Source organism: Rissa tridactyla, chromosome 1 (genome assembly GCF_028500815.1).
Source record: "Rissa tridactyla isolate bRisTri1 chromosome 1, bRisTri1.patW.cur.20221130, whole genome shotgun sequence".
In the NCBI taxonomy this organism is placed as follows: Eukaryota; Metazoa; Chordata; class Aves; order Charadriiformes; family Laridae; genus Rissa; species Rissa tridactyla.
In genome coordinates, this window is record NC_071466.1 from 80,347,691 (window position 1) to 80,375,475 (window position 27,785).

General features: G+C 35.4%; 1 protein-coding gene across 4 annotated transcripts in view; it reads right to left on the minus strand.

Annotated features, from left to right (window-relative positions):
• The window catches only part of NLGN4X (neuroligin 4 X-linked), a 189,659-nt gene that overhangs the window by 63,488 nt on the left and 98,386 nt on the right, over positions 1-27,785 (minus strand). For 3 of the 4 annotated variants that reach the window (XM_054188401.1, XM_054188403.1, XM_054188402.1), the window contains 2 exons: positions 22,844-22,903; positions 19,505-19,657 (listed from right to left, as the gene is read on the minus strand). In XM_054188401.1, the coding sequence (XP_054044376.1) occupies positions 19,505-19,657; positions 22,844-22,903 (213 nt within the window). The remainder of the gene's footprint in view (positions 1-19,504; positions 19,658-22,843; positions 22,904-27,785) is intronic. The other variant, XM_054188404.1, reaches the window with a different exon arrangement.

Below are 27,785 nucleotides of genomic sequence, written 5' to 3' on the forward strand. Positions count from 1 at the left end.
CAGGAAGAACAAAGAGGCACAGTATAAATGGGAGGAATACATGAAAGCAGTCAGCTTAAGGAAATACGACATTTTATGTCCCTGCATCAATGGGTCAAAGATTACTGCTTTATGTGGCATAGCTGATAGAATACACTGAGAAGAGCTAAAGAATAAAAATATCAGGGGCTTGAAGCAGAAAGTTTTTGTTTTCTTTTTTTTGCATTGCAACTGGTCTTTCACCATTTTACATGGCCTGAGTACTACCCAAAAACCACTTCACACAGCATAAACATGTAATGAGGCAGACCAAAGCACAGACAACTCAACAGAAAAAAACATTACAGTTTCAAAAATGTCTTTTCACTTTTTAAGAGCTCTACATTTATGATCACTTTGATTGCATTTGAGTAACCATCTTTTGAGGGATGTTATGTACAACGTACTTGGTACCACAAGAAGACAATGAGCTGTATAAGGAATATGGCAAAGTTAAAGTAGTATCTTTGAGAAAAAAGAGATAGAAGAAGCAGGTGATAAAGGAGTCTGCTGAACACATCTCACCCCAGTTCTGTATCAAAGGGCTACCATTTCACAAACCTGTGTGGTAGAGTTTCTGACACAGCCATCATTATTTTTAGAGATACTGCAGATTTATATTTATTGTATTGAAAACATGTGAGAATGGAACTCTAATCTATTACTTTCATGATTGTTTTAAATTTTCAGATGAAATAATGACAAAGCTAAAACTTTTAATTAAAGTTGCATATAACAAAAAATAAAATGCAGAATAAAAAAGCAACTAGTGTATGCTAAAAGAATCTAGAATCAGGAGGTATGGCTTTACACAAGATCTCACTCTTACAGTTCAGGGTGGGGAAATCAGACTGTTTTTCCCATAAGTTGAACAGTAAATAGTGTTAAAAACATTCCTGGAGTACTCATATTTTGGTAGATTACAAATAGGGAATACTTGCTGTCACTCAGTAGGTTTAATCAGGAAATCTCCTTTTTTATAGGACACAGAAAAGTGTCAATGCCCTAGGGAAATGTCCATGTAAGAAGAAATTTCTTTCAACACCTGCTATTAGAAAAGTTTGACCTTATTTCCACTGTACCCAAAATTAGGGAACTATGTAAAACCAGAAAAAAAAAAAAAGAAATGTAAAAGGAGTATAGGAAGAAGTTAACACTCTAGTCAATAGGTTTGTCACTACTTTGCTGTTATTTTGGCTATTAAGATCCTCATATTTTAAAATGGTCAGTATTTTAATAATCACTGTATCTGCAAACCATACTTTCTTCTTGGCAACATTATCCTAGTCTGAAAAATAAAAATGTAAAAGTTGTTACAACTCAGGCCCAGAAGATATATGCCAAATGTTGGTGTTTCTTTAGCCAGTCAATATTTTCAGAAGCAATGTGCTCTTTATATATTAGTGGATATTTGTTAAGAAATTATATAATAGTCACACCTGCAATGTCTCCAAAACTGTGGATTTTCTTGTCTGTAATTGTTTAAAGCAATGAAGGCTCATTATTTAAAAATGTGTCAATACTTACATGTTTTTTATTAATTTTGTAAATAGTTTTCTCAGATTCAAATAACCACCAGTACTGTGCATAACACTTTGAAAAATAAGCTGGGTAGGTTCAAGCAAATACTTAATTTTCTATTCAGTAACCAAACAGGAAGGGGGAAAGGCAGAGAAAGATTAGAAAAAATCCATTTGTGTTAAATAAAAGAGTATATTTTCTTGTCTTGACATGAGTTAAAAACCTCTTAAACTTGTTTCCTATGGAATTAAATAATCCCATATGGCACAAAAGCTCACCTGGGGATCCTTTTAATAAAAACAAAATAAGCATACTGAAATCTATTTTGGTCGAATTCACTCTGTCTGTAGCTGATGTGTTGACCATGTTGAAGGTTTCTATAGCAGGTGCTTCTAAATAGTCATTACCTATTACAGAACATACTACCTTAGGATTCAAAAAATGGGACTTGAATTCATTACTGATCTTCTGAATGTCTTTATGAAGCTATTGCCTCTTTTATGTTCTCACTACTCCCGGTTACTTTCAATTTGAGTATATATATTTCTCTTTGTGGATACTCAGTAAGTGAACAGTTTTATCTGAGATGATGTATGTCTTAATGTACAAAGTTCACCAAGTTTGGCCTAAATAAACTTCTTTGAACACTTTTTTTGTCTTGAAGAGTAAATTTTACTTGAAGTTATTTAATAATATTCCACCGTTTAATCACTGTAAACCAACAGAAGTAAATATGTGATTGTCTGAGTGTCTAATACTCAGAATTCTGGGTTATGCCCTAAACTGTAACTCACAAGACATTAAAGAAAACTAAAAAGTAAAATTTATCTGCAAGCACTGCTTCCCTGATCATCTTCAGCTTGAAAAAAAATTCTGATAGCCCTTCTAGTACATATCCCACATATTTTGTAAATATTCTCGTCTATTGCCTCACATGCCTAGACATGAAGGGAACTGTGCTATTTCCTGCCCTTTAAAAGAATCCATGTATTCAGGATTCAAGTTACATGGACAAAAATTGTACCTTAAACCAATATATTTTGGAATATTTTGCAAGATTTTGTAAAATGTTGCAGTTGCTAAAGTATGAGTAGTCACTTACAGACAACTTAACCAAATTTGTTTAACATCTGCAGGTCAGCCTTTCCACTTGCAGGATGTCATCATTGCCAATTATTTTTGATTTATTATTCTATTTCTTGGAACTATCAAGGAAAAAAGAAACAGGAAACATGCAAAACAATTATTTAGAATACAAACTTACACTGAATTGGATGTAGTTCTTTGAATATTGGTATAGTTCAAGCAGATCCTGCAGTTGTCCTTACATATTAAAAAAAAAGAAGACAGAAAATCCCAACTTGCTTACCAGCGTGCTGAGTAGGGTTTAACTTTGTTATCGTACTCTTGAGTACAGAAACTTTCTGCTGAACCAGCCTGCTTCAACCAATGCCATGTGGTGGTGATCAGGGAGACTAACCAAAGACCCTGCTTAGAAATTTTTTATGCAGTCTTGATTTTCCTGTAAACAGTGAGCATGGTCATTTTACCACTAAAGGGAAGATGCTCAGTTGTTTCCTAAGTCAAATATATTATATTGTATGCATATTAACTATACTAATATCTGACCAACACGGCTATTTCTTATTTTTCTGATCTTGTCGTCTATTTACTTCCTTTTATAAACAGCAAATTGCAGAGATGATTCATTAGAATTTCCAAGGCGGTATCTCTATATATGTTATTTCCCTAAGCCATCAATTCAATTTCCCTTAGGCATGATATATCAAAGTCAAACACACAGAAAAAAAAAAAAAAAAAGAAAAAAAAAGTGTAAAGAGTAAAATGTTACCTGTTTAGAACTTCTGAGGTAACTTGTCTTTTTATGTTTCTAAAAGTAAATTTTCCTCATTGAGATGACAGAGAAGATGTTTCCAGATCTGGGAATTTTAATATGTTCTTCTTTTAGGTACCATCTTTTGACAGATACCAAGATGCAGGCAATTTGTCCTTGATGAGTCAGCTGTACAGGTAACTGATTATCAGACTGAGATACTTCTTTGTCTGAGTGATTTGCTTCCTGTTATTATCTTTGTAAATGAGAGAGTCAAGTTATTAAAATGAAAAGAAGACCTTCTCTGCAGTAAGAGAAGATGTTGCCTTTTCAGGAAAGCAATCTGAAGGTGAAAACTGGATGCCTTAAACTGAAAGGTAAAAGTCCTATTGATTTAAACAGCAGGAGGATTTCATCTGAATGTGAGAAAAATTTGTCCCACGGGTTATTGAATATATTGAATGGAGTGATGAAGAAGAAATAATAATTCAAGCTCTGTGTTATTTTAGCAGGCGTGCACAATGGATTTTTTCTTCTCTATAAATTTTCTCTTTCAGAAGACTGTATTTGAAGTAAATCTCTACAATATATTCTCATAAATGTTGTCCATGTACACATCCTCCATGAAGGTCATAAGAGGGAGGACGGGGCAAACTATTGAATTTTAATAAAAATATCCTTTATGAGGATAGATTTTTATTAAATAATGTCATAAAGGGGCCTAAGAGATAAAAGAAATCAACAACACTCGTAGAAAAGTAGAAGGCTAGCTAGGCTTGATTCTGTCTTATCAGACACAGGCATGGCTAGCTGGCTTCCGCAGGCACTATAAAGTTGTCAGTAAAATTAGCTTGCATTTCAGCTGAGCCTTGACTACAATCACATGAAAAATCAAATAAATGAGAGTCCATAGGTTTTTCACAAAGCCCCAATTTTTCTTTCCTGATAAAATAACCAAGCAATTTAAACTCCGCACTTCTGACAAGCAGCAGAAACTTCCATACACCAAGATAAGTGATTCAAATGTCTTTCCTTTAAAAATGGATTTTTAGCATTTGTAAATGAAGATGAGACCATTTCTGAAAGAAAACAATGGTGAAATGGGCATCGTCGAGGCCAAGCAAATGCAAACTGTCATGAGCTCTGAGCAGGCAGTTTGCAGGCTGGGAGCTGTATTGTATTTTCATTAGAAGGTGTGAGAGCAAGCCCATGGATCTGTTGGTGCCAATCTGACTGAGGATACTCTGGCCGCTCTTAGTCTCATGCAGAACAGAAGGGAAGCTCTTATTTCTTCACGCTTTAATAATTTCTATGCCATTAACAGTCAGGAGCTGCAGTCATGGACAAGGACAGCCATTGCATTGGATAAACTAAGCATCAGAAAGATGGTTTCTTCCCCAGAGACTTTAAGATGTAAATTGGATAATCACGCCCAGAAATCCTGGCTATGGCTGTATGGAGAAAAGCAATTATCCTCCTATCATTCTACTACGACGAACAAACAGGTTTGCCCCATTTATCAACCTGTAATCCAGGTTAGAAGAAAATAGAAATCCTCCGCTTCTTTGAGAAGTCATCAAATGAAGCAATGTAATTCCTCCCAAAAGCAAGGGAAAAGGAGAGATGAAATTAGGGCCTTATGAGTCATAGCTTGTTCTCTCTTCTATTTTAGGAGCACAACATGTGTAAGCTACCCTTTATTCAAGGATATTCAGAATTGAATTCCTTGTATTTTTGTCAAGGACTAGTTCAAGTCATTGATGAAAAATTGAGAGCCAAGGGCAGAATATGTGTTTGATTCCTCATATTTCCCACAGTAAAATAAAAAATATAAGTAGAGAGTGTGGGGTGGGTTTGTTTGGTTGATTGTGGGCTGTTTTTCCCTTTGTCCAAGAAACAGGAATTCTGGTGACATTTCTTTGGCAAAAGGAAAATTATACAAATGTTAAGAAGCTTCACAATCACATCTCACAAAAGTTTACAGCAACTAAGTACTAAAGGCATCAAGCTTTAAAAGACTCTCAACAGAACAAAAGTTTCACTGATTATGTCTTGCTAGGACAAACACAATCCCAGTGAAAGCATACGGGCATGAAATTTTTGTCATGATTAATTAGTCTCAATCTGGTAGTGTCTGTGGGCTAGACAATCTTCTGTGTAAATCAATGTATTATTTGATACTTTTCTACTGTTTTGAAGTACATTTTGATAGACTCAATTAGTTATGGATGAGATTGTAACAGAAACATGAGGGAGTTAGCTACTTGCTATTCAAACGTAAAAATATTTTCATAGAGCACAAATATTTGCAATCAGACATTATTTCTTATACATGGAACACAAATGAAATGTGAAAAAGCATACTTATGATATTGTTTAAAAAATAGAGTCACATACCTGAGTAAATATTAAACATTGGTTTAACACTTCTAGCAGAAACGAAAACACAAACTTATGCAGCATATTACAGAGATTGGTTTTGCTTTTCTTTACATGTCTAAGATGTGATTTTATGCAAATTAACATTGTCTCAGTGAAGAAACCTATGTTCCTTCTGGTTTTATTCTCTTAAACTCTGATAAAAACTGTAAGCTTTTATTTTACCCTTTCACAGACCCCAAAGAGGGTACTTAGTTTTAAGCAAAATACATAATACATTCCATAGATGGCATGGGAAATGGGAAAAAAAAAAAAAAGGAAAATTCTGAAACCATTTTTTTTGCCTGTTATAATCCTTCCCACTTTTTCAACAGTAATTTTATTACATTTTACATCGCTATACATTCTGCTAATCGATGTAAGCTCTAAATGAACCAGTGCTATCGCAGGAGACCTGGCACTAATGAATGCCAAAAGAACACATTATTTTGATTCCCTAAATGGAAGTAATCATTTTCAATTAGAAAGCAGAAGTGAAAAGATGAAAACTGATGTCCTGTCCCAGCTGCTAACCTCTACCTGCAGATACCTATGGGAGAACGTGCTTAACATCCACCACCAGGAAAAGCTTTATTCACTCAATACCAGCACCTTATACAGGCTTTTGGAGCTATTAAAGCAAAAAATTCATTGTCTGTTCATCCTCAAAAACACCCAGGGAGCATATTCTTAGCCCTGTATACTGTATATTCATACAGTGGCTAGTGCAATAGAGTGGAGGCTTGACAAGGTATTGTAAAGCAGTAAACTTATTTTGATCCTTCAGAGCCAGTCAGCCTGTGATGTCAAGGAATGACATGGAAGTCTGAAATAATTCAGAAAAAAAATGCTTATGTTTTGTGCTGTCCTTGCAAGAGTACATCTCATTGCCTGGTGCAATCATGCAACTTTAACTCTTTGAAACATTGCACAGTGCTCCCCTGGTTCCTCACGAGCAGCATACTGACATTACCAGCTACCTCACACACACTTTTGCCATTCCGCTTTTGTTATCAGGCTCATTTCCAAAGGATGGTTAGACTGAGTACACTTTAATTATTTTTTTTCCTACTAATTTCTGTATAAAATATTGCAACCCCCTGCAGTTATGGAAGATTTAATACAAAATGAAAGATTTAACATGTATTTCTTTTAGTCACCCAGAATCTTCATAATAATATTAAAAGCATGCATTTACAATTTTGAAGAAACTATAAAAAACTCTGTTTAAAAACACAGATATCATGTTGGTGTCTTCCTATGAAATAAAGGAATTAAATACATTAAAATCTTGACCCATTTAAGTTGACTAGTAAATTTCTTATTTACTTCAATTCACTTAGAATTTCATTTAGAGTTCTTTTTCTATAGTAAGCTGCAACATAAGCAATGTATGTATTATCACTATATTATCATTGCATTTCAGCTTGATGCTCTAAATTAGAGTTGCTAAAGTCTGAAAATCTACAAAATATTGTGAAAACATTTTCCATCTGCATTAAGAAAATTACCCTATACTTGTTCTATTACATAAAAGTATTCCAAAGCTTTCAATTTCTTTTCACTGACATGAAGTCAAGTGTAAAGTTTCAGGTTTAAATGAATAAAATCCTTACGATCCACTCTGACAAGAGAACTTACGCATGTTGCATAACAAAATTTAAAAAGTAAAAAGTGAGAAATGCATATTATGGGCAATATCCAATAGACTCCTTATGATTTATCCACGACAGGTTCTAGCCCATAGATATGAACAGCATTATAAATGAAATCCAATGTTCTGACTGACTTGGTTCTCCAGAACTTGAAGAAAAACAAAAGCAAACAATGAAAACATCCTGCCTTTTCACTCAAAAATTTCTTGCACAGATTCAAGAGCGTTTCCAATTTCCCACAGTCTCTTTCCACCATTTTTTCATTTTTCTTGTGGACAATATAATTCCTTAACTGCTAAAAAATAGATATCATTTATGCTTTTGTAAGGGTTTTTATAACTGCTCACAAGGTATAGGCAAATGGAAATACCAAGCAAACCTAAGCAGTATCTGATTTCAATAAGAGCCTTAATAAAAAACTTGACCGCCATCAGTAAGTCTTTACAAAACGTATCTGGAAATGGGCTTTCATGCAAGTTGCTAAAAGCAACTTGTCCCTTTCAAATGCAAGCTCAGCTCTACATGCCTTATGATATGCACTCCAGTTGGTGCTCTGTTATGGCTTCCAACCTGTTTTAGAATTCCCAAAACTGTGAACTTTAATCAGATTAACTCGTCAAAAAAAGAATACTAGTTGCATGGGGAAGAAAAAGAACATCTGTGGTCAGTAAGTTCTAAGTCCCTGACACAAATTGTCCTGCACAACTGCCTGCTGGCCACCACAGGCTTAGATAAGCGTGAAAGAAAAAACAACTGGATAATTTATTAGAGTCGTTCATTTCTGCAAAATTAGATTTTTGAGAGAAACTGCAGAGCAGGCCAGCACATACTTTGAAGCATGAACAACTGGTAGGTTGTTTCACTTTCTCCCCTTAGAATTTATACTGAAATACTGTACTTTTGAGAACAGTAGCTGTATCTCCAAATTTAAATACATTTGCCAGTAACAAAGATGAAACGGAAGGTTTTATAGCAAGAGTTGTTGTTTTTTTTTCCCTGAATCAGTACATACCGTATTAGTTGTTGCAGGAAATTTGAACTTCACTTGAACAGTAAAATCACTTTCTTTTTTTACCAACTGTCATTTTATAGTGACTGTTGCTTAATCTCAGGCTATTACAATAGCTTGTTACTCTTCTTTTATCATCGATTAAGATCATGACAGGAAGGCAATACTTTAAGGTTTATACCAGGTTATCACTATCATTGAGTTAATTTCTGAATTTTGTAATAGTAACATAAAATCCACAGATTAAATACAAAAAAAATGAACAATAGGTACCAAGCTATACTCCAAGCTCTTAATTCACTCAGCCTACTTTACAGGTATATGTGAGGATGGAATTTGACCCTAACTTTGATCTCCCCTTGCAAATTTTCAGGTAAAAGCTCCACTCAGTACTAATAAATTAAAACTACACTTAAAGTGTAGTTCCAGTCTAAAAAAAAGATGAAGTACTAATACAGTCAAGATTTGCTACTTTTAAAGTACAGTTTCACTCCAGTCTGTCTTCAAATTCTGAAATAATAATTCCTGTTTGTTTTTCTTCAAGTCTTTTTTAAGAGATGTATTACTAATATGGAATTGTTACTACCCAAATAAGTATAAAAACACAGTTTCAAAGAAGGAATTAGAAATGCACAGAAAAGTATAGATAAATCAGATAAAAGCATATTTGAAAAATAAATGACACTCCAGGAAATTCTTACTTGTCAGTGTTATTACAAAGGGGAAAAAAAAGGAAATTACTGAATTAACAGTGAAATTAATATATACTATGAAAAAATAGTCAGATTTCCATAGTCAGATTTCAATTCATAATATTGTTCCAAATTAATCTAGATAAAGTCACACTTACCTTGATGTTGCCAGAAATGTTCAAGTGATGATTGCCATGCTTCCACATGTATGCTATACTAGGAAATGTAAACTAAGTAAACTAGAACTACCTCATAGCATGTTAAGTTTTAGTGCAAATAGGTCACTGATTAATATAAATATTTCAGAGTATCAATAATGATATTAGGAATTCAAAATATCAAAGGAAAAAATAGGGAATACAGATTCAACATTTCTTCACATAAGATTTAGAAAAAATGTCCTTTACATTTAAAAAAAACCACATTACTTTTGCATAAGCTGATTAATTATGGAATCTCCACAAAATTTTCATGGATACATAAAAACACCAACAACTTAATACTAAAATATATCATGAAAACACAGTTTTGTCCATCAATCAATGTGACAACAATTCACTGATACATATACATTTTATCATGTTCAGAAATCTTACCAAATAAGCTTTCAATGAAATAAAAACAAACCTTACAAAAATCTGCCTACATGTTTGTGGATTTCAAATTAGTTCTGATGCTATAAAAGTAAGCTATATGAAAGCAGAACAATCATTTGTGGTTGTAAGACACACCCACAGTGCTACCATGTACTCACTCTATGAAAAGAACATATCTAATGTTTGAAACTCCGTGAATGTACATAGAGCTTCTGATGACACTGTAACTTATGTACTTGTTGCTTCTGATGTTTGAAACAGAAGATGTAGTGATATGACAGTCCAAAACCAATGGGATATAAATGGAGTTTATCAGCTGCATTTGCACAAATACAATTTCTGTGACTTGACGATAGATGTAAAATAGGAGAAAAAGATAAGATTTACAAAAAATAATTAATGAATGGCATAATTCTGATGTCTACAAAAACATGTTGATAGCAACAGAATTAACACTTATGTGTTATTGCTGAGAATTTAGGATTTCCACTGAAGTAGAAAATCAGCTATGGCAACTGACATTAGCTGACAACTTTTGGCCAACTAAGAAAACAGGACAGGCACCAAACTGGCCAGGAAATCTTCTGCATCAAGCTTAGAGATGTAGGTGAGGCGATGTATTGAAGTTTGCACTGGCTTCAGCAGTGCAAACAGTCATTATAAACTAAATTGAGCTTAAATAAATCTCCTTTCTTGTGTAAGCATGAAACTGTGATTTACTTAGTGCTTTCCAGCTCCTGGGTCATTCTCTGTGTACTAATCTAACCCCGGACTTTTCTACCAGCAGATCACCTTTAAGTTTCCTGCACTTGTGGAGACACACGCACTGGAGATAGAGGAGGGCTGTCTGGAGGCACAGAGGGAACAGATATCTGCATGTCTGAATACAAAATACCTACAAAGGAGTCACTGTACAACAATTGCACTAGTGAAGATAAAATCTGACGTATTGTAGACTATTGTACAGTGCCAACATGAAAGAATCTGTCTCAAGAGGTCATATACTACTTACTTGCTTTCACTACTGCTGAATAGAATAGAATAGAATAGAATAGAATAGAATAGAATAGAATAGAACAGAACAGAACAGAACAGAACAGAACATAGTTCAGTTGGAAGGGACCTACATAGTCAGTCAAACCCTAAGCAGTTAATTTACAACATACGCTGTTTCAGTGCGTTGATGCTTTAACCTGCAAACCAGGCACCCAGTGAAGTAAAGAAAGCTAAAAGTTCTCAGTAACTTGCAGAAGTACTGAGCCTCCTTGTAAACTGAACTATGATTTATATTACATTGCCTAATATGATCATTTATAGAGAGCTATAATTGCATGTGCATATAATTTCTAAGAGGAAGTCCAGCCTTTTATGACAGAGTACTTAAAATGGATGTTTATTGCCAAAAAGGGATATAGATAAGAGATGGACTATTCTTATCTGCATGATTTGGAATTCTAAGGGGAAGAAAATGTTAAATTGAAAGTGGTCTCGGAAATGCTAAGTGAATTTTACAATTTTGAACTCTGAGTGCGTCTCATTTACTGCAGTAGATGTTTCATTTAACTCTGGCTTCCAAAATACCTGATTCATATTTCTAGGATTCATCTCAGGTTTTCCCTTTTCCTTTTTTTCTGTAATAACACTCTGGCTTCCAAAATGTCCGATTCATATTTCTAGAATTCATCTCTGGTTTTGCCTTTAATAACTCACACAAGAACACCACATTCGTATTCGAGTATAACTTTTTGAAGATTGCTTAAGATTTTTTTCTTCAAAGTGTGTAACACCGTGACTGAATTTAACCACGTTCAAAAATTATACCAGGGCTTTGGGGCTTTGGTTTTACTGTTTTGGGTTGGGTTCTTTTGGAGGGGGAGATTTGTCAGATTTCATTTTTACTGTTACACAAGCTAAACAGGGATTCAGCATATTGAAGTCTCAATATGAGACAGACAATTCAGGTCATGTCACTGTAAAACAATAATAATCATAAATCCCTCTTCTGTATTTTTCCTGTCGATATAATCCTGAGAAGGGCAGGTGTTTATAGGTAGGTTGAAAAGATGTTACTTCTTCCTAAAGTATATCTATGAAGACTAAGAATGTAGTTAATGAAGAGGAATTGACCAGTATTTACACTGAGTGAGTCAGGCCATTCAAACCATTCCATTTTCTAACGGGATGTTTCTAATACTAGAACATTCCTTGAATTAGGATATCTATATTGCCTAATCCTCCCACTCTGCTGAATTTCCATTATTTCAGTTAAATAATTCCCTAAATAATTTGGGAATCTTGATAACTCAACTCAATTGTTGAATAAGTTAAACTTATTATAAAAAACACTATCATCCTACACAGTGCTCAAAGCATGGTGTGGGAGTGGGGAGACAGCAGGATTTAAGACTTCTGTGTGTTACAGTATTGAATTTATCAAGATACGGGAGCACTGCCTGGCACTGGGACAAGTTAGCAATTTCCTCTAGCTCCAGCAGTGTCTTCAGTAGTCACCGTGGTAAGGTAAGAGTAGGAACAGTAACTGCTGAACCGGGCAGAGGCAGGATCCTCCCAAACCCTAAAGTACACAAGAAATTAAACACAGCACTGCAGACATCCACTTCTAATAGGGTCCACTGAAATAAATAAAAGGAAAAGGTAAATCTTTCTATTCTACTGACCCAAAAAGATCCTATCCAGGCAATATATTTTGGTAAACGTAAACTTATATTCAAAGGGAAAATATGGCCTTCTAAATAACATCAACAATTGTTACACACATGCTTGGGAATCTAAAAATCTCAGGAAGAATAATTCCAGAAGTATTTTTATCCAAAGGATAGACAGGGATAATTAAAAAGCTGGAAAGTCTTGGGCCCAGCTGTCTGCTATTTTGCCACTTGAACCCACAGAGAGAGAGCGAGCAACCTATTCACAGGGCAGCTCTGCAGTCCTCCAAGAGAGAGAGGGAACGTGGTTCTTCTGTACTCTGGAGTTACAGATAAATATTGTTCAGTGCACAATCTAAAGGCTTATATTTTAGCCAGATGCAAGAAGAAAAGATGGGGATGAAGATATTTGTCTCTATCATCCAGTGAAAATGTTTTATAGCCTTGAAGGTCACCACATAACAGCTACTGCAAGTAAAGCTTTTTTTCTGTCTGGTATGCCTCCTTTCTGGTTAACTTGAGACTAGAAGTTTCAGTATCTCAGTTATAGCCAAGAGGCAACCAGACTTCTGCCTATAAAAGATGGAGAAACCTTGTCTTTATGGTGCCTGATAAAACCTGGTTTTAAAATTCAAAGGGTGCAGTGTTGTGTGTTAAAACCAGGTCTTTTCAAATCACAAGACTTTTACTAAGTTATAGGATGATCACAAACTCCATTAAATATAATTAAAATTATATTATACCCGAAGACAGTAAAAGACACTCATATGATTTATATTTCATTAACTTCACAAATATTCCATGGCTGTATAGATATTTCTTGAGGCCAAACTCAGTGAAAGATAATGAGGTAAAGTAACTTTTCTCTATCAATTTCATTTTCCCTCATCTATAAAGACATATTTCCAAAACCTAGGCTTTCTTAAACAAATGTAATCACTATTATCGATTCATTCCCTGGATGTCAAACTGGGATTTGTCCCCACAGCTTAAACCTCAGGAAACTAATGTTAGCAGTGGCAGCAGCAGCAGCAGTCGTCTTCTGCTGAGAGCAGTGTGAGGCTTGCGAGGTCCCCAGGGGTGTCTGGGCCCCCAGCACCCTTGGCCTGCTGGTGGGGGAGGTTCAAGCCAGCAGGAGACGGTCTCATGAGAGGGGTGGGCAAGAGTGGGATGGTGCCGGCTGTCCCTGTGACCAGTTCAAACCACGGGAAGCTCCCCAGCCCCTGGGGAGCGCCAGCCACAGGGAGCATCGCAAAGAGGCTGGTGCAAACAGGGATGGCGCCGGTTGGGAGCAGTGTCAGCAGTTTGTGAGGCAGTTCGTGTGGCAGGGCACATGGGAAGACCTGCCAGCTCTGCCAAGTGACCGGGCTGCTGCCTGCTCTGCTGGCCTGCAGGCTTAGGCTGCAACCCCAATGGTCACCCCAACTAGCTGATGGCTGTGCAAGCCTATCCAGAAGCTTGAGGTCTCCAGGGAATTAGAAGAACAACATCTTTCAAAGGAATGATCATTTTATAAGTGGGCTATTTTTTTCTGAGGACTATAAGGAGACTGTGACCTGCTGAACAAAAGTAGTGTCCACCAACCATATCTGCAAGGCTGTGGCTGAAGCCTGAATGGAAGCAGTACAGCCTACGTATGCTGACATCTCCACTCAAACAGACCCCCCAAGGACTGAAATAGCTGTCCACATGTTAGGTTGCATGGAGCTTCTGTATATGGAATTCCCTCTAGCAGCTAAAGGTGGTGGTGGATGTTATAGCTGCAAGTATGCCCAGCTGGAGGAAATCCTCAGAGAAGTAGCTATGTTACCAGAGGAGCTCAACAGGCCACACAGTACCCAGGAATGTGAGCAGAAGATCAAAACATGGTATTGTGCACTGTCCCAGCCTAAGCAACAGTCCTGCCTTAAGGCTGTGCAAGAAGAAGGTAAGCCTGAATCCATCCTTGAGCTGTCTGACACAAGTCATTCACAAGATGGAGGACCCTTGTGTCTGCTCAGGGCAGAAGAACTTTTTCCCATCCCCTGAAGTGCTCCTAAATAACAGACACAATGCTTTGGGGTTGGAGAATGAAGAACATGTGCGTAACAGACAGGATCCAGGAAAAGCCAACCATGCAAACTTGATCTAACCATCCACCTACACTAGAACCACTGCCACCAGAAAAGTAAATAAGGTATTAGGAATTGGAGATTCCCTACTGGGAGCCAAAGCACCCATTTGCCATTGAGACAATTTCTCTAGATAAGTTTGCTTCCTACCAGGAGCTCACATTCATGACACCTCTGAGAGGCTGCCAAGCCTGATGAACCCTACGGAGTATCATCTGTTCCTACTGTTCCACGTAGGGTCCGATGATACTGCAACAAGGCAACTTAGACTATATGCCCCTCAGAGCAATAGTAAAAGGATCAGGAGCACAGGTGGTCTCCTCTGTCCTCCTAGTCACAGGAAGGGGTTCAAAAAGCTGGAGGTAAATCGAACAGGTGAATGCTTGGCAGTGTAGCTGGTGCCATACCAACCTCTATGATCATGTCTTTGGCTTCTCTGATCATGGATCCCCCTTTGAGAAGCCAGGTCTCTTGGAAGCTGATGGGATTCATCTGAACAAGTGAGGGAAGAGCCTCTTCGCCAACAAGCTGGCCAGACTTATAAGGAGAGCTTTAAAGGAGATTTAGCAGGGGAAGGGAATGGAGTTTTGCGTAACAGAGAAGAGATGGGGGCTGCTGATATATTAGGAACCCACAGGGAAACACCTATGAAATAACCCACAGGAATTAGGGCATTTTCCTCTAAAAATGTGACATGGCCAATAGCCCAACTAAACCAGTGCACACAGCATGGGTAACAAACAAAAGGAGCTGGAAGGCACTGTGCAGCTAGAAATCTATGATCTAATTGCTGTCAGGGAAACATGGTGAGATGAATCACACAACTAGACTGCTACAATAAATGGCTTTAAACTGGTGGGGTGTCATTACCCTCTATATCAAAATATGGATTGACTATACACAGCTGTGTTTGAAAAACTGCAATGAACAGGTTGAGAGTTTATGGGTGAAAATTAGAGGCCAAGACAACAAAGGAAACCTCATGGTTGGTGTTTACTATAGACTGCCCGATGAAGGGGAGGATGTCGATGTAGCGTTCAACTACAGGAAGCATCACACTCACAGGCTCTGATCCTCCTGGGGAGCTTCAAGCACTGTGACATCTGCTGGGAGAGCAGCACAGCAAGCTGTAAGCAGTCCAGGAGACTCTTAGAGTTCGTCAAGGATAATTTCTTAACCCAGGTGATAGACAGCCCAGCCATAGCAGAAGCATTACTGGACTTGTTGCTTACCAACACAGAAAACTAATCAGAGTGGTCAAGACTAGTGGAAGTCTAGGCCTCAGTGATCATGCCCTGGTGGAATTCACAATCTTGAGGGATATGGGCCAGGTGAAGAGTAGAGTCAGGATCCTGAATTTTAGGAGAGCAAACTTTCAGTTGTTTAAGGAATTAGTAGATGGGAGATCCTCGGAAACTGCCCTCAGGGATAAAGGAGCAGAACTGGCTGGAAGCTCTTTAAGGTTCATATATTTCAGAGCGCAAGAGCTCTTGATTCCCACCTGTAAGAAATCAAGTAAGGAAAGCAGGAGACCGGCTAGTCTCAGTAAGGATCTTCTGGTCAAACTAAAGAGTAAGAAGTAAATGCATAGGCCAGGGACATGTATGCTGGGAAGAACATAGGGATGCTGACTTGGTGTGCAGGGATGGGATTAGGAAAGGTAAGGCACAGTTGGAGCTGAATCTTTCAAGGACTATAAAGAATTATAAGATGGACTTCTACGGGTACATTGCTCAGAGCAATTGTATCCTGGGATGCATAAAAAGAAGCAAGTCTAGCAGGTTGAAAGGTGATGCTCCCCCTCTACTCCACTCTCATGGGACCCCACCAGGACTACTGCATCCAGTTCTGGGGTCCCCAGTACAAGGAAGACATGGACCTGTTTGAGCAGTTCCAGAGGAGGGCCACAAAAATAGAAGGCTGGAACACCTTTATTGTGAAGAAAGGCTGAGTTCTCCAGTTCAGCCTGAAGAAGAGAAGGCTCTCAGGAGACCTTATTGGGGCCTTTCAATATACAAAAAGGGCTTATAAGAAATATGGAGAGAGACTTTTTACCAAGGCCTGTAGTGACAGGACAAGGGGCAGTAGTTTTAAACAGAAAGAAGGCAAATTTAGACTGAACATAAGGAAGATGTTGGTTATGATGAGGGTGCTGAGACACTGGAACAGGTTGCACAGAGGAGTTGTGGGTGCCTCATCCCTGGAAGTGTTCAAGGTCAGGTTGGATAGAGTTTGAGCAACCTGGTTTAGTGAAAGGTGTCCCTGCCCATGGCAGGGGATTGGAACTGGATGATCTTTAAGGTCCCTTCCAATCCAAGCCATTCTATGATTCTATGATTTGTCTGGCTGATTTCATCCAGTGATTATCTATGCAGTCCTAATATATTTTCTATCTACTGCTTTTAATGACACAATATAGACTGAAAGGAAAATAATTATGTGCCTGAAGAACAGAACCAACATTTATGGTAAGTATAATAACATCCAGTATTCAGGTCCATTCAAGTGATAATTTTTCAGAGGAAGGAAAAAAATATATATAAAGCGTCTTCAGGAACTCATCATTGTGGTCAATTCAATGCATATTCCTCCATCACAGGATGTGATAATAGTGATAGAATTAGACATCTCTGACATTAAAGTCAGGTTTGTATGTGTAGTCTTATGTACAAATCAAACGCAATTGAAACAGAGTAGATTTACAGAAATAAGTGTATTTTTCAAAAAGAAGATAATCCAGACTAGAAGAAATGGATACAAATATTGTCGATCCTTAAATTTTGTCATAATAATTATGCTATTTTTTTAACTTTTATGAATAATCATATTTCTTCTCCATATGGTTATTTACCTGAAAAACAGTTTTGTTTTCTTTTTCTGTTTTTTACTTAGGAAGCAAGTGAAAAATACATGGAATTCACCTAGCTTATTCCAATGTCCAGGGAGAACATAATGCATTCTCGACGATCACATTTACATTTCACCAACTAAGAAAAAACCAGAAATATGCTCATAAAACATAATTTGTCTAATTTTTTAAGTGCTAAATGCATAATCTGAAGATTTTCTGTTGTTCTAATTCAAGCATAGACCTCCTATAACAAAGAATAAATCCCATAGTGCCTCAAAAGTTACATTTGCCACTGTTGAGAAGCAGTATTTAATGCCAAATATAAAACTGTATTTTTCGTAATCCATTTAAAATCTTCACAGTTATTACATTTCAGTTTTTTCTATTAATGTCTCTGTATTCTGCTTTTTTTCATGCGACGATGTAAAAATATAGCATTCTGTCTTTTTTGTTTGTTTTCAATATAAATACATAAAATACCAGTTCATCAATGCAAATATTGCATTTTGTCCTTTAGATTGATATAAAGCATGGACAATAACTTTTTAAACTACTTATAATTATCTGTATCCTTCAACGATTTCAGTTTTAAGACACTGAAAGAAAGCCTTTTAAGAGATCCATTAAATAACCTTTTTTACAGATAAATAACTTTTGCCAAGCTTCTGGGTATACACTTTATTTAACAATAACAACACTCACTTTATTTTTTTTTAAGAGTCTTCAGTTCTTCACTTGTATTTTTACTTTCCTTTTTTTTTTTCCTCTGTGTGTGCTTCTGAGTACCAAGATTGCATACATAAGTATACTGAAATATCTTTTTTTTATTCCTGGCTTTATGTTTAAATCTGACTCTAACATAGAAAAAATATTCTTTTGTATTTAAACAAGAGTCAAAATCAGGGACATGAAGAAAAATTCTCAGCACTCTAATGAGGTAGAATATTATTGAAAGAAATTAACCACATTAATACACAACTGAGCAAAAGAAGTTTCCTGTGTCCCAAAATAGCGCATGCCAAGAATATAGATCAGATTTGCTATCAAGAAAAGCAAGATTAAAAATCTTTGTAAAAGCCATGCTAAATCAAAAAAACACCCACAAAAAATTACTGTACTTTACCTCGTGTATCTAAAATCCTGGAAATATGAGCATTCTAATAGTCTATATGCTATTCTGCACTGACTATATGTTTTTTTCATTAAGATAAAATGTATTTCTAGTGTCTGCTGTTATAAGTAAATTTTTAGCTTAATTTTCTATGGAAAAGTAGAATAATAGACCTTCACTTGGGGAGAAACCTGGTACATGCAAACATCCAGGAGTCAGAATCACAGAAAAGGCAGAAAAGATTTTTGGCCTGTTGTCATGGATCTAAGTTTATTCAGTTATTCAATCTAACGCTGACAGAAGAATATTTATAATGTCAAGAAGATGCAAATTTTTTTTCTGTTTGAAAGACAGAAGTATTAATTTTTCTCATTATTATAATTCATGGTTATGGAGTTCCGTATATTTAGGAAGTTAATTTTACACCACTCCTTGAAACCCCTTAACTCCATATTACCTGCAACATAAATTCCATCAGTGTTTATAGCCTGTTTTGTCTGTATTACCTCGACATATTCTACCCTAAAAAAACAATTTGCACACAATAATAATAAATACAGGTAAACAGTCATATTTTCCCTCTTCATATTGCCAATTGTTTTGAAATTGGAGAGTACTCTTTCTTGATAAATTTTCTACCTTTTTTTTTTTACATGGAATCAAAAGATTTTAATGAGAAATAGGTACTAGTTTTCAAAAATTGTGAAATCACTGAGACGGGAGCAAATAGGATATGATGACAAATTTAACGTAAATCAGTACTAACATAAATATAAATATCCAGTCATTGTTGTCTAAGGTGAAGGCAGCTGTCAAAAACAAGGGGACATGTAGCCTAGCTCAGTTTCCATAAAATATTGAACAGAATTCAAAATTAACATAATACAGTCAATCTACCCACCACCAAGAATGTTCTGTTTAAAAAAAAATTAAAACGGCCCAAGGATCTTTGATCGATTGTTAGATAAATTAAGCAATAAAACATTTCTGTGCAATTGGTGATGAAGAAAAGAGTCACTTACCTAAAACCCCCAGTCTGTAATTGAGAGTGACAACAATGACATTTCCGTAACTTGCGAGAATGCTGCCATCAATCATATTTCCAGTACCCTCCATGTAAGATCCACCATGGATGTAGACCATAACGGGTTTCTTGCTGTTCTGATCATGAATGTCTGAAAAAATTCAAGTAAGGAAAACATAATAAAGTAATAAAAATAATGAAATACAGCATTAGTAATTTATGACAGAGCTAAAAATATTCTTAGTTGTTTCCTATGTTTTCGGTGTCATCACCACCACTTTAATCAGCTAGCTTACACAGTTCAGGATCATCCTACAGGCTTAATATTTATAGGTTGAATATCTTTCTTGGTTACTTCACATACTATTTCCTCTGAACATGTATTTCTCAGAACACTTAAAATGCCTTCAGTATTACAAGGAATTTACTATGAATATAAATGTCTAAAAACTTGAAGAGAAAAATAAATTATGGAATAATCTTGTCTTTTTTTTAGAATATTCTGATTCAAGTATATGCCAATTTAGAAGTGTCTGTACATTTAATGATAAAATTACAATAATGATCCATACTTTCCCATTCCTCACTGAGACATAATTGCTGAAATTATATTCCAAATAGTTCAGTAAGAGATAATATCACAAAATTAAATTGTTCTGATAGAATTAAACACAGTAAACTGTTCCTCCTTTCAAATATCCTAGAAGTTAACAAACAAAGAGAATTTATGTGAATTCACAGCCCAGATTTTTTGTATTTAAAGCAAACGATGTCTTCTGTGTTGTATTTCTCCTTTCCATGGTAGCTAAGCCTTAAAGAACAGCCTTGAATTAATGCTCCTTAATAGTATGGCTGATCTTTTGTATACACAGAAAAGCTCTTGACTTATCAAGCAGATAAGCAGCTGGGTCTTTATTTCTAAATGAAAGTTAAATGAAATTGATAGCAATATTTTCATACTTCAGAGTGAGTTATAAAGATTTGGGGTATATTTAGGACTGGATTCATATCTCTTCCTCTAATAACTTCTGATCCCAGGGATGGTTCAGACTACCTAAATTAGGAACTTACTTTTCCCTTTTCTCAGGTTTGTTAAGAAATACTCTAAGATACCGAAAACATGATCAGCAATGAGGCACGACATATATAATACTTTGTACTTGTAGGACTAATTTGAGCATATATAAAGGTAAGTTATGGCTGCTCATATTCCTATGGCCCACTTTTACCTTATTCATGTGTATGCACTACCCTAAATAGAAAAAATTGTCAGCTGAGTGCAAGGAATGTATGTTCAGGCTCCAGTGTACACTTGTCTAGTTGTCAGAGTTTAAGGCTTCTCATAGAATCTGCCTTCTTTTCATAAAAAAAGATACATACTTTATATGTTGTATTTTATGTGTTGTATTTGAGCAGCAGAACAAAAGATTTTGTGATAAGATCTTTTTAATTGTTGTGACTATAAGAGTAATGCAACTATTAAACAGATCATATAAAGCAATGAGGTACATTCTAGTGGACGCATTTTTTTTATTCTCAGCGTTTTCAACAAAGTACATGAAAGTGTGTTATCTGTGAAGTCTCAGCTAAGTCCTCAAAAAATTAAAGCAACAATTATTTAACACTTCCCCCTTCTCTCTCCAAAGTCTCATGTCATGATTTGTTGTATTTAATCCTTTCTCAGTGATTTTTTCACTGCTGAAGTCAATGGGAGTTTTTCTCTTCCCCTTCAATGGGAACATGGTTAGCTTCCACACAAAGGAAATGAGCTCCATACTTCATGTGCTTAGGTCTAAAGTGGATGCCTTTGTTAATGATGAAACCCTAATGTTTTATAATGTTTTAAGAAGTCTAAATAATAATGTATTCATAATCCAATATCTATCCTACATTTTTAAAAGAATTTTGCTTTTGCCTGTTACTTATCTTTTGCTTTAAAATTAACTACAGAATTTGGTATATCAAATGATGATACCATAATTTAAAAAAAAAATCATACGTTGCACAGAAATAGGAAAGTGAAATTCTGAAAATAACAGTAATTTTGGAGTATTCTGCACAGCATTTTTGTGTTATAAGAAATAGTGTAATTCAGCAATGGAGGTGGTGCAGTAGAGGGCAATCAGTGTGAATCAAAGACCAGAGATTTTTATTACAGTATTTTATATATGGATAGAGTAGCCACAATTGAGCTGAACTCCCAGGAAAAGAGGAGACGGTGTCCTCACTGCAGCATGCATGATTGTAAGGGGAACAGAGAGGACAAATGTTTCAGTTATGAGAACTGACGTCAGATAGAAGAAAACAAGAAAAAAGACATTGAATAACACTTCGGATTGGCCAAGCATGAAAGGAATGAGAAACACATTGCTCCAATAAGCTACTTAAGTCTGTTATCTTCTCAATTAATTTGAAAATATTTTTCTGAATTTGGTACATATATAAAGTGAAATAAACTGTCAGTGTAACTTTAATGAAAAGGAAGGGTGAGAATAGAGGAAGATTTCATAACTTCTTTCTATTTCAGTGCATCCTAAATAGCTTTGCTGTGCCAAGGCAAGAAAAATGTATTTCCTTGTAAAACTTTTTTGGGGTGTTTCACTCTGAACTTTAACATTTCCTTTCAGGGAATCCAATCCAACTCTGAAAGAAGTCAATGAAAATGATTGTCATTGATTTCAGTGGGAATGTGGTCAGAATCAGAATGAATGTATCATCTCAGAGGCTAGCTGATTACAGGAAAAAACAATAAAGCAACATCAATAGCTTCTTTTTGTGTGTGTGTCCTGAAATAAACCACATCCTGTGAGAAAAAAATAAATAAGTAAATAAAAACAGCAAAGACAAAGCACAATTCAAGTGCATCAATGTACAGCATGTGCACTGGGGAAACAGTGGAAGTGAAAGGAAGGATATATGTGAGTTTCTTATATGAATTTCAAACAGGTGAATTTACAAAATGTGGGAAAAGAGCACATGCATGTTTTTAACTTCCATTTTCTCAACCTAAGAAAGAATGGGGGGCAGGAGGGAGGTATGTGGTTTCAGATAATATTTATGTTACTCACTTCACACATACTTAGGAATAACCTTTACACCTATGTCAAAGGGAAGTGCAGTCATCTATGCTAATTTGGATTTTAAAAAGAAAAACAATGGAAGTAATTTCTAAAGAAGAAAATAAAGAAGCACACTGAAATGTGCTTCTGCAAATAAGGGACTAAAAATCATGTTGAAATAACAGCAATAACAATAACAATAGTAATTATTATTATAATAAAAATTAAAAAGTTTATGTTCATGCATCAGGGTCGAGCTTTGAAAAAACAAAAAATACCTTCATCTTCACCACGATCATTACTGGTTATATCATCTGCGCTTTTCTTTGTGTTGGCTCCTGGGATCATAGTGAGGAGGAGAATAAAGGGAAAAAAGAGAATTCAAAAACAGCAGATTCTCAAAAATAAAAAAAACACTAGTACAAAAAAAAAGAAAAATGTAACAAAAATGTCAAAATCTGTTACATTTGAAATTGAAAAACAAAAAAATGCAAACTGCACATAAACATAAAATGTCAAGAAGAACAAATTGAAAATATTTGAAAAAATGTATCGTATTCTGTGACAATGCAGTTACTTCAGCTAAAAGTGATTTCTGCAAAAACAAAATTAATGTGCTATTAAAAAAGAATAATACAAACCAAAAAAGTGTATTAAAAGTTTAGTAAATTATGGTTTCTATATAAGAAATGCAATTTATTTCATTTTGTTTTGTAGCCTTGAAGAAATAATTCCTTCAGTCACTATCTTCAATGGCTTAATATCTTATTCATCCTCATTAAGATTTATTAAAAATTACCTACAACCTAAATTTTGGATGGAACCAATGCAAATAAAATTGTCATTGTCTCACACAATTTGAATGGACCAAGACAAACCATAAAGACCTCCTTAAAATTCAATCTTGTTTCCCATATAAGCAAAAAGATATTTAAAATAACAGACCGTAAACAAAGGTGAAACAGAGTTGAGTCAATCCCAGACATGAAATTGGTCCAAAAGTAGCCTTGGTTCATATTATACCACATTTCATGCTCTTTAGAAAAACCTAGAAATTAACTGAAGTTACTTACCATGATAAAGAACTTGCACTTATTTATTAGAAGATTTAGTAAAGAATACATTTTAATTTGTATTCACTATGCTTTTTCAAAATACTTTTGAGGCATATACTCGCACACACACACACATACATACACATGTCCATACGTGCCATAGTTGTACTTATGGGAGCAAGAGAAAATAAACATAGTTTTCCCCACCCCTCTCCTTGGGTAATACCTCTGTTTTCTGACTAAAAAAAAATAAAAAGACCTTACACCCAACATTTCATTAGACTGAACTTACTCCTGTAGCAAGTATCCCTCTGTAACGTAAAAGGTTACTTGATAAAGAGTGAAATACGAAAAGGAATCTCAATTTCTAATTTAGTTTAGAAATAAAGAATGGCTAGGAAACAAATAAAATGGTCTAAGTTACCACTCTAACCCTTTTTTTCCTGAATTGCCTTTATTTAGAAGTGTGTTTTCGAGCCATATTGAAACAGAACAGTATACTTCACTAACTTGTGTATGTATGAGTTTGTGTATGAAGCCTGAATATGTCACAGACATCATATTTAGCTAAAAAATTAATTTGTTACTTCCTTTTATTCTACTATTTAAAATGCCCCTATATCCTTCAAAATTCAAGTTTTCAACTAAATCTGAATCCATGATCGTAAGTAAGACAGAATGCGGCTAAGCGTCACCAAAGTACTTAAGATTTGTTAATACATACAGTTTTGGGTTCTGTGCACTGGTTTGCTTGTCTTCTTGATACAGACAGAATACAGATTTTCAATAGAAATTTTGGAAACACTGCCGTTATATATGCGGTGATTGTGATTAGTGAGTCAAAATGTAGTACACGAGTGCATTCGATTATATGTATTCAGTATATAATTAACTCCGAAAAATATCACTGTCGATGAAATATAGATGTTCTCTAATCTATCAATTTCTTTGAGAAATGTTATATATAGGCTCTAAATCTCAGTCACCATCCAAGTTTTGTCCTTTTTTTTAATATTTTTCCAATTTAGTTTTAGCCCAATGAAGGTTGAATCTCTTCTCAAGTGCTACCCAAATAAAATTAATTTTGTATTTAGATAAAACAAGTACTCCACCTGTAAAGTGCCCTTAAACTATTTCAGATTCATGTAAAAAATTAATGAGAAGTAATTATTCAAATCCACCTAGATATAAGTTTGAAAGCAGATAACAGAAGAAATTTTGATCTTAGTTGCCCCAGTGAGGTAGTCTTCTAATTGTTTGATAAAAAAATATGATAATCACAAGCCAAATATAAAATCAACTAGCACATATAATTTCTATGAATTTAAAAATAACAAAATCAATTTGATCATATATATAGAGAGAGCCTGTAGACAAAAACTGTATGTGTAATTATTTAGACTGTAATCCACATTTAAAGTAATTTGAGTGCAATAAGTAGATGTGTCCCAAAACATTTTAGTTCAGCTACTACCAAATCATATATATATACACACATACATACATATATATATATGTATGAGTAACATATTGCAAGGATTTTCTCTTTAATGTGCTTCCAAAAGTGACTCCAGTTCGGTATACTTCAGAAAGGACAACGCAAGTCTAATGGGAATTCAGAAAATGTCACCACACCATGCTACTAGATGTGATGAGACGCAAATACCACATAGCACTGGTATGTGACATAAGGTTATCTGTAATATTTGAAACATTCTTTATTTCTTTTGTTTTGTTCTTCGCAGCTTGAAGAAATCATGGAGCAATCAATTTTCAGAACAACTTAATATAATTCTAAAATGTATTTAATTACAATGTGAGTGGGAATGCTGTTTCTCCTATGTGTTGTGGAACAATCTTCCACTTGTCTATTAATAACTGAAGTATATTTTTATAACTAAGTTCTTGGGTTTGAGGGGTTTCTAAATTAATTTTGAGATCTGATACAATGGATTACATCAAATAGTTCTCAAACTGGGTTTCTGTGTTCCTACCACATTGGATTTTTTTCATACTGTGGGTATTAGCCATAGAATGACATAATCATTGAATCGCTCAATTGTTGAATCATTAATTTTTTTAGGTTGAAAAAAACCCTATTAGATCATCAAGTCCAATCATTATCCTAACACTAACAAAACTACCAGTAAACCATGTCCCTAAGTGTCACATCTACACGTCTTTTAAATATCTCCAGGGATGGTGACTCAACCACTTCCCTGGGCAGGCTGTTCCAATGCTTGACAACCCTCTCAGTGAAAAACTGTTTACAGATATCCAATCTAAACCTCCCCTGGCATAATTTGAGGCCATTTCCTCTCATCCTATCACTTGCTACCTGGGAAAAGAGACCGACCCTCTCACTATAACCTCCTTTCAGGTAGTTGTAGAGAGTGATAAGGTCTCCCCTCAGCCTCCTTGTCTCCAAGTAAACAACCCTAGTTCCCTCAGCCCCTCCTTATAAGAGCTGTTCTCTAGACCCTTCACCAGCTTCATTGATCTTTGAACATGTTCCAGCACCTCAGTGTCTTTCGTGTAGTGAGGGACCCAAAACTGAACACAGTATTTGAGGTGTGGCCTCACCAGTGCTGAGTACAGGATAATCACTACCTTAGTCCTCCTGCCCACACTATTCCTGATACAAGCCATGTGGGTAATAAAGTTCGTATGGAACTGTTTGAGGAGAACAGAATTTTTATTGTTGGAATTATTTCAGTAGCACCAAAACCATTTAAGATACTCAGGAGCATTTTTTAGAAAAATTATATTGATCTTTTGAAAATATAAGCTTCCAGAAACATATTATCTCATACAGAGAGGAGAAATTTTGATCTTCCAACCACATTGTCTGTTTTTTTGTTAAAAATGTTGATTCATTTGTCCTGAAACTTCTATAAGAAGATGGTCATAAGAAAAAAAAAAAAAAAAAAAAAAAAGACTAGCTATCCCTGTAAGGTTAACTTGAGGTTGCATATCAAGTCATTAATCTAGGAGACAGGACTGGAACGTGACTTGGAATCTCCCATGGCTCAGGAGAATTCCCTGTCTGCACCAACTGCTTGTCCCACAATCAAGCTTTGTCCCCCCAAGCTTCCCTCTGCTTGAGGGCTTCTTTTATGGTTGAGGCATTTTTCTTCCCCATATACAAAAAATCAACAGATTACCAATTTTAGCCTTGGATTCCCATACGAACATTATCACTGCTTTATAGGATTGGCCCTTCTGCAGTCTAAAAAGTGTTTACTCATTCATCTCACATGAAACATAGATGCTAAATCTTAACAGGAATCCTGGAACTGTCAGTAGAGCAGAGAGCAGGGCAGAGAGCAGTGATCTAGTGCATTAAAAACTGAATTCCGGTTTGCTCTATTGACGAACCTAGTGTTTGACTGGAGTTCTTGTTTTGCAAGCTTTGTGTTTCACTTTTCATGCCGATGAAAAGTAACAATGGAAAATATTTCAAAATGTAAATAAGATGGGAAATTATTTTCCAAATGTTCAAGGTCAGGAACCATTTAATTACGTATATTAAATATGTTGTAGATATTGTAGCTCTGCTGAAAATTACATTTGTATAAAAGTTCATGTTTTAGAAAGTTCTGAGAGGCCTCAATGTTTATGACAACTAGAAAAAGATGTGACATCATAACATATCTATTAAATGCCAGGTGATCTCTTTTCCTAAAATTCCATTCATTGCTGAGTGAAAAATGCATGGTGTAATTCCTTACTGAACTGTGTCAAACTTCTTTTGTAAAGGATTTTTGCTTTACAAAAAATGTTTCTTTTATTTATTTTTTTCTTTTATTTATTTTTTCAGGTTATAGTGTGATAGTAAAGATACAGAATAATGTAGGCATATATGAGCCAGTTCCGAACTACTGCGAGTCAACGTAGCCATAATAAAGCAGAGTTTCACGTGGGCGACTTTTTTCCTTCCTAAGTAGCTCTATGAGTCATGCAGTCGTAAACTTCAATTTAGTAAGTATCTCTCCTTAAAAGTTTTTCATGCTGAAACACTAACCCATGTGCTTTAAAAAAATACTTGATTTCATTTATGTATGGATGTAAAGTCACCTTGTATTCTCAGATTTATTCTCAATGCCATGCATACATCTATCAAAACGAAGTCACCCTGCTGTAAGCACACCCTCTGGCTCACATA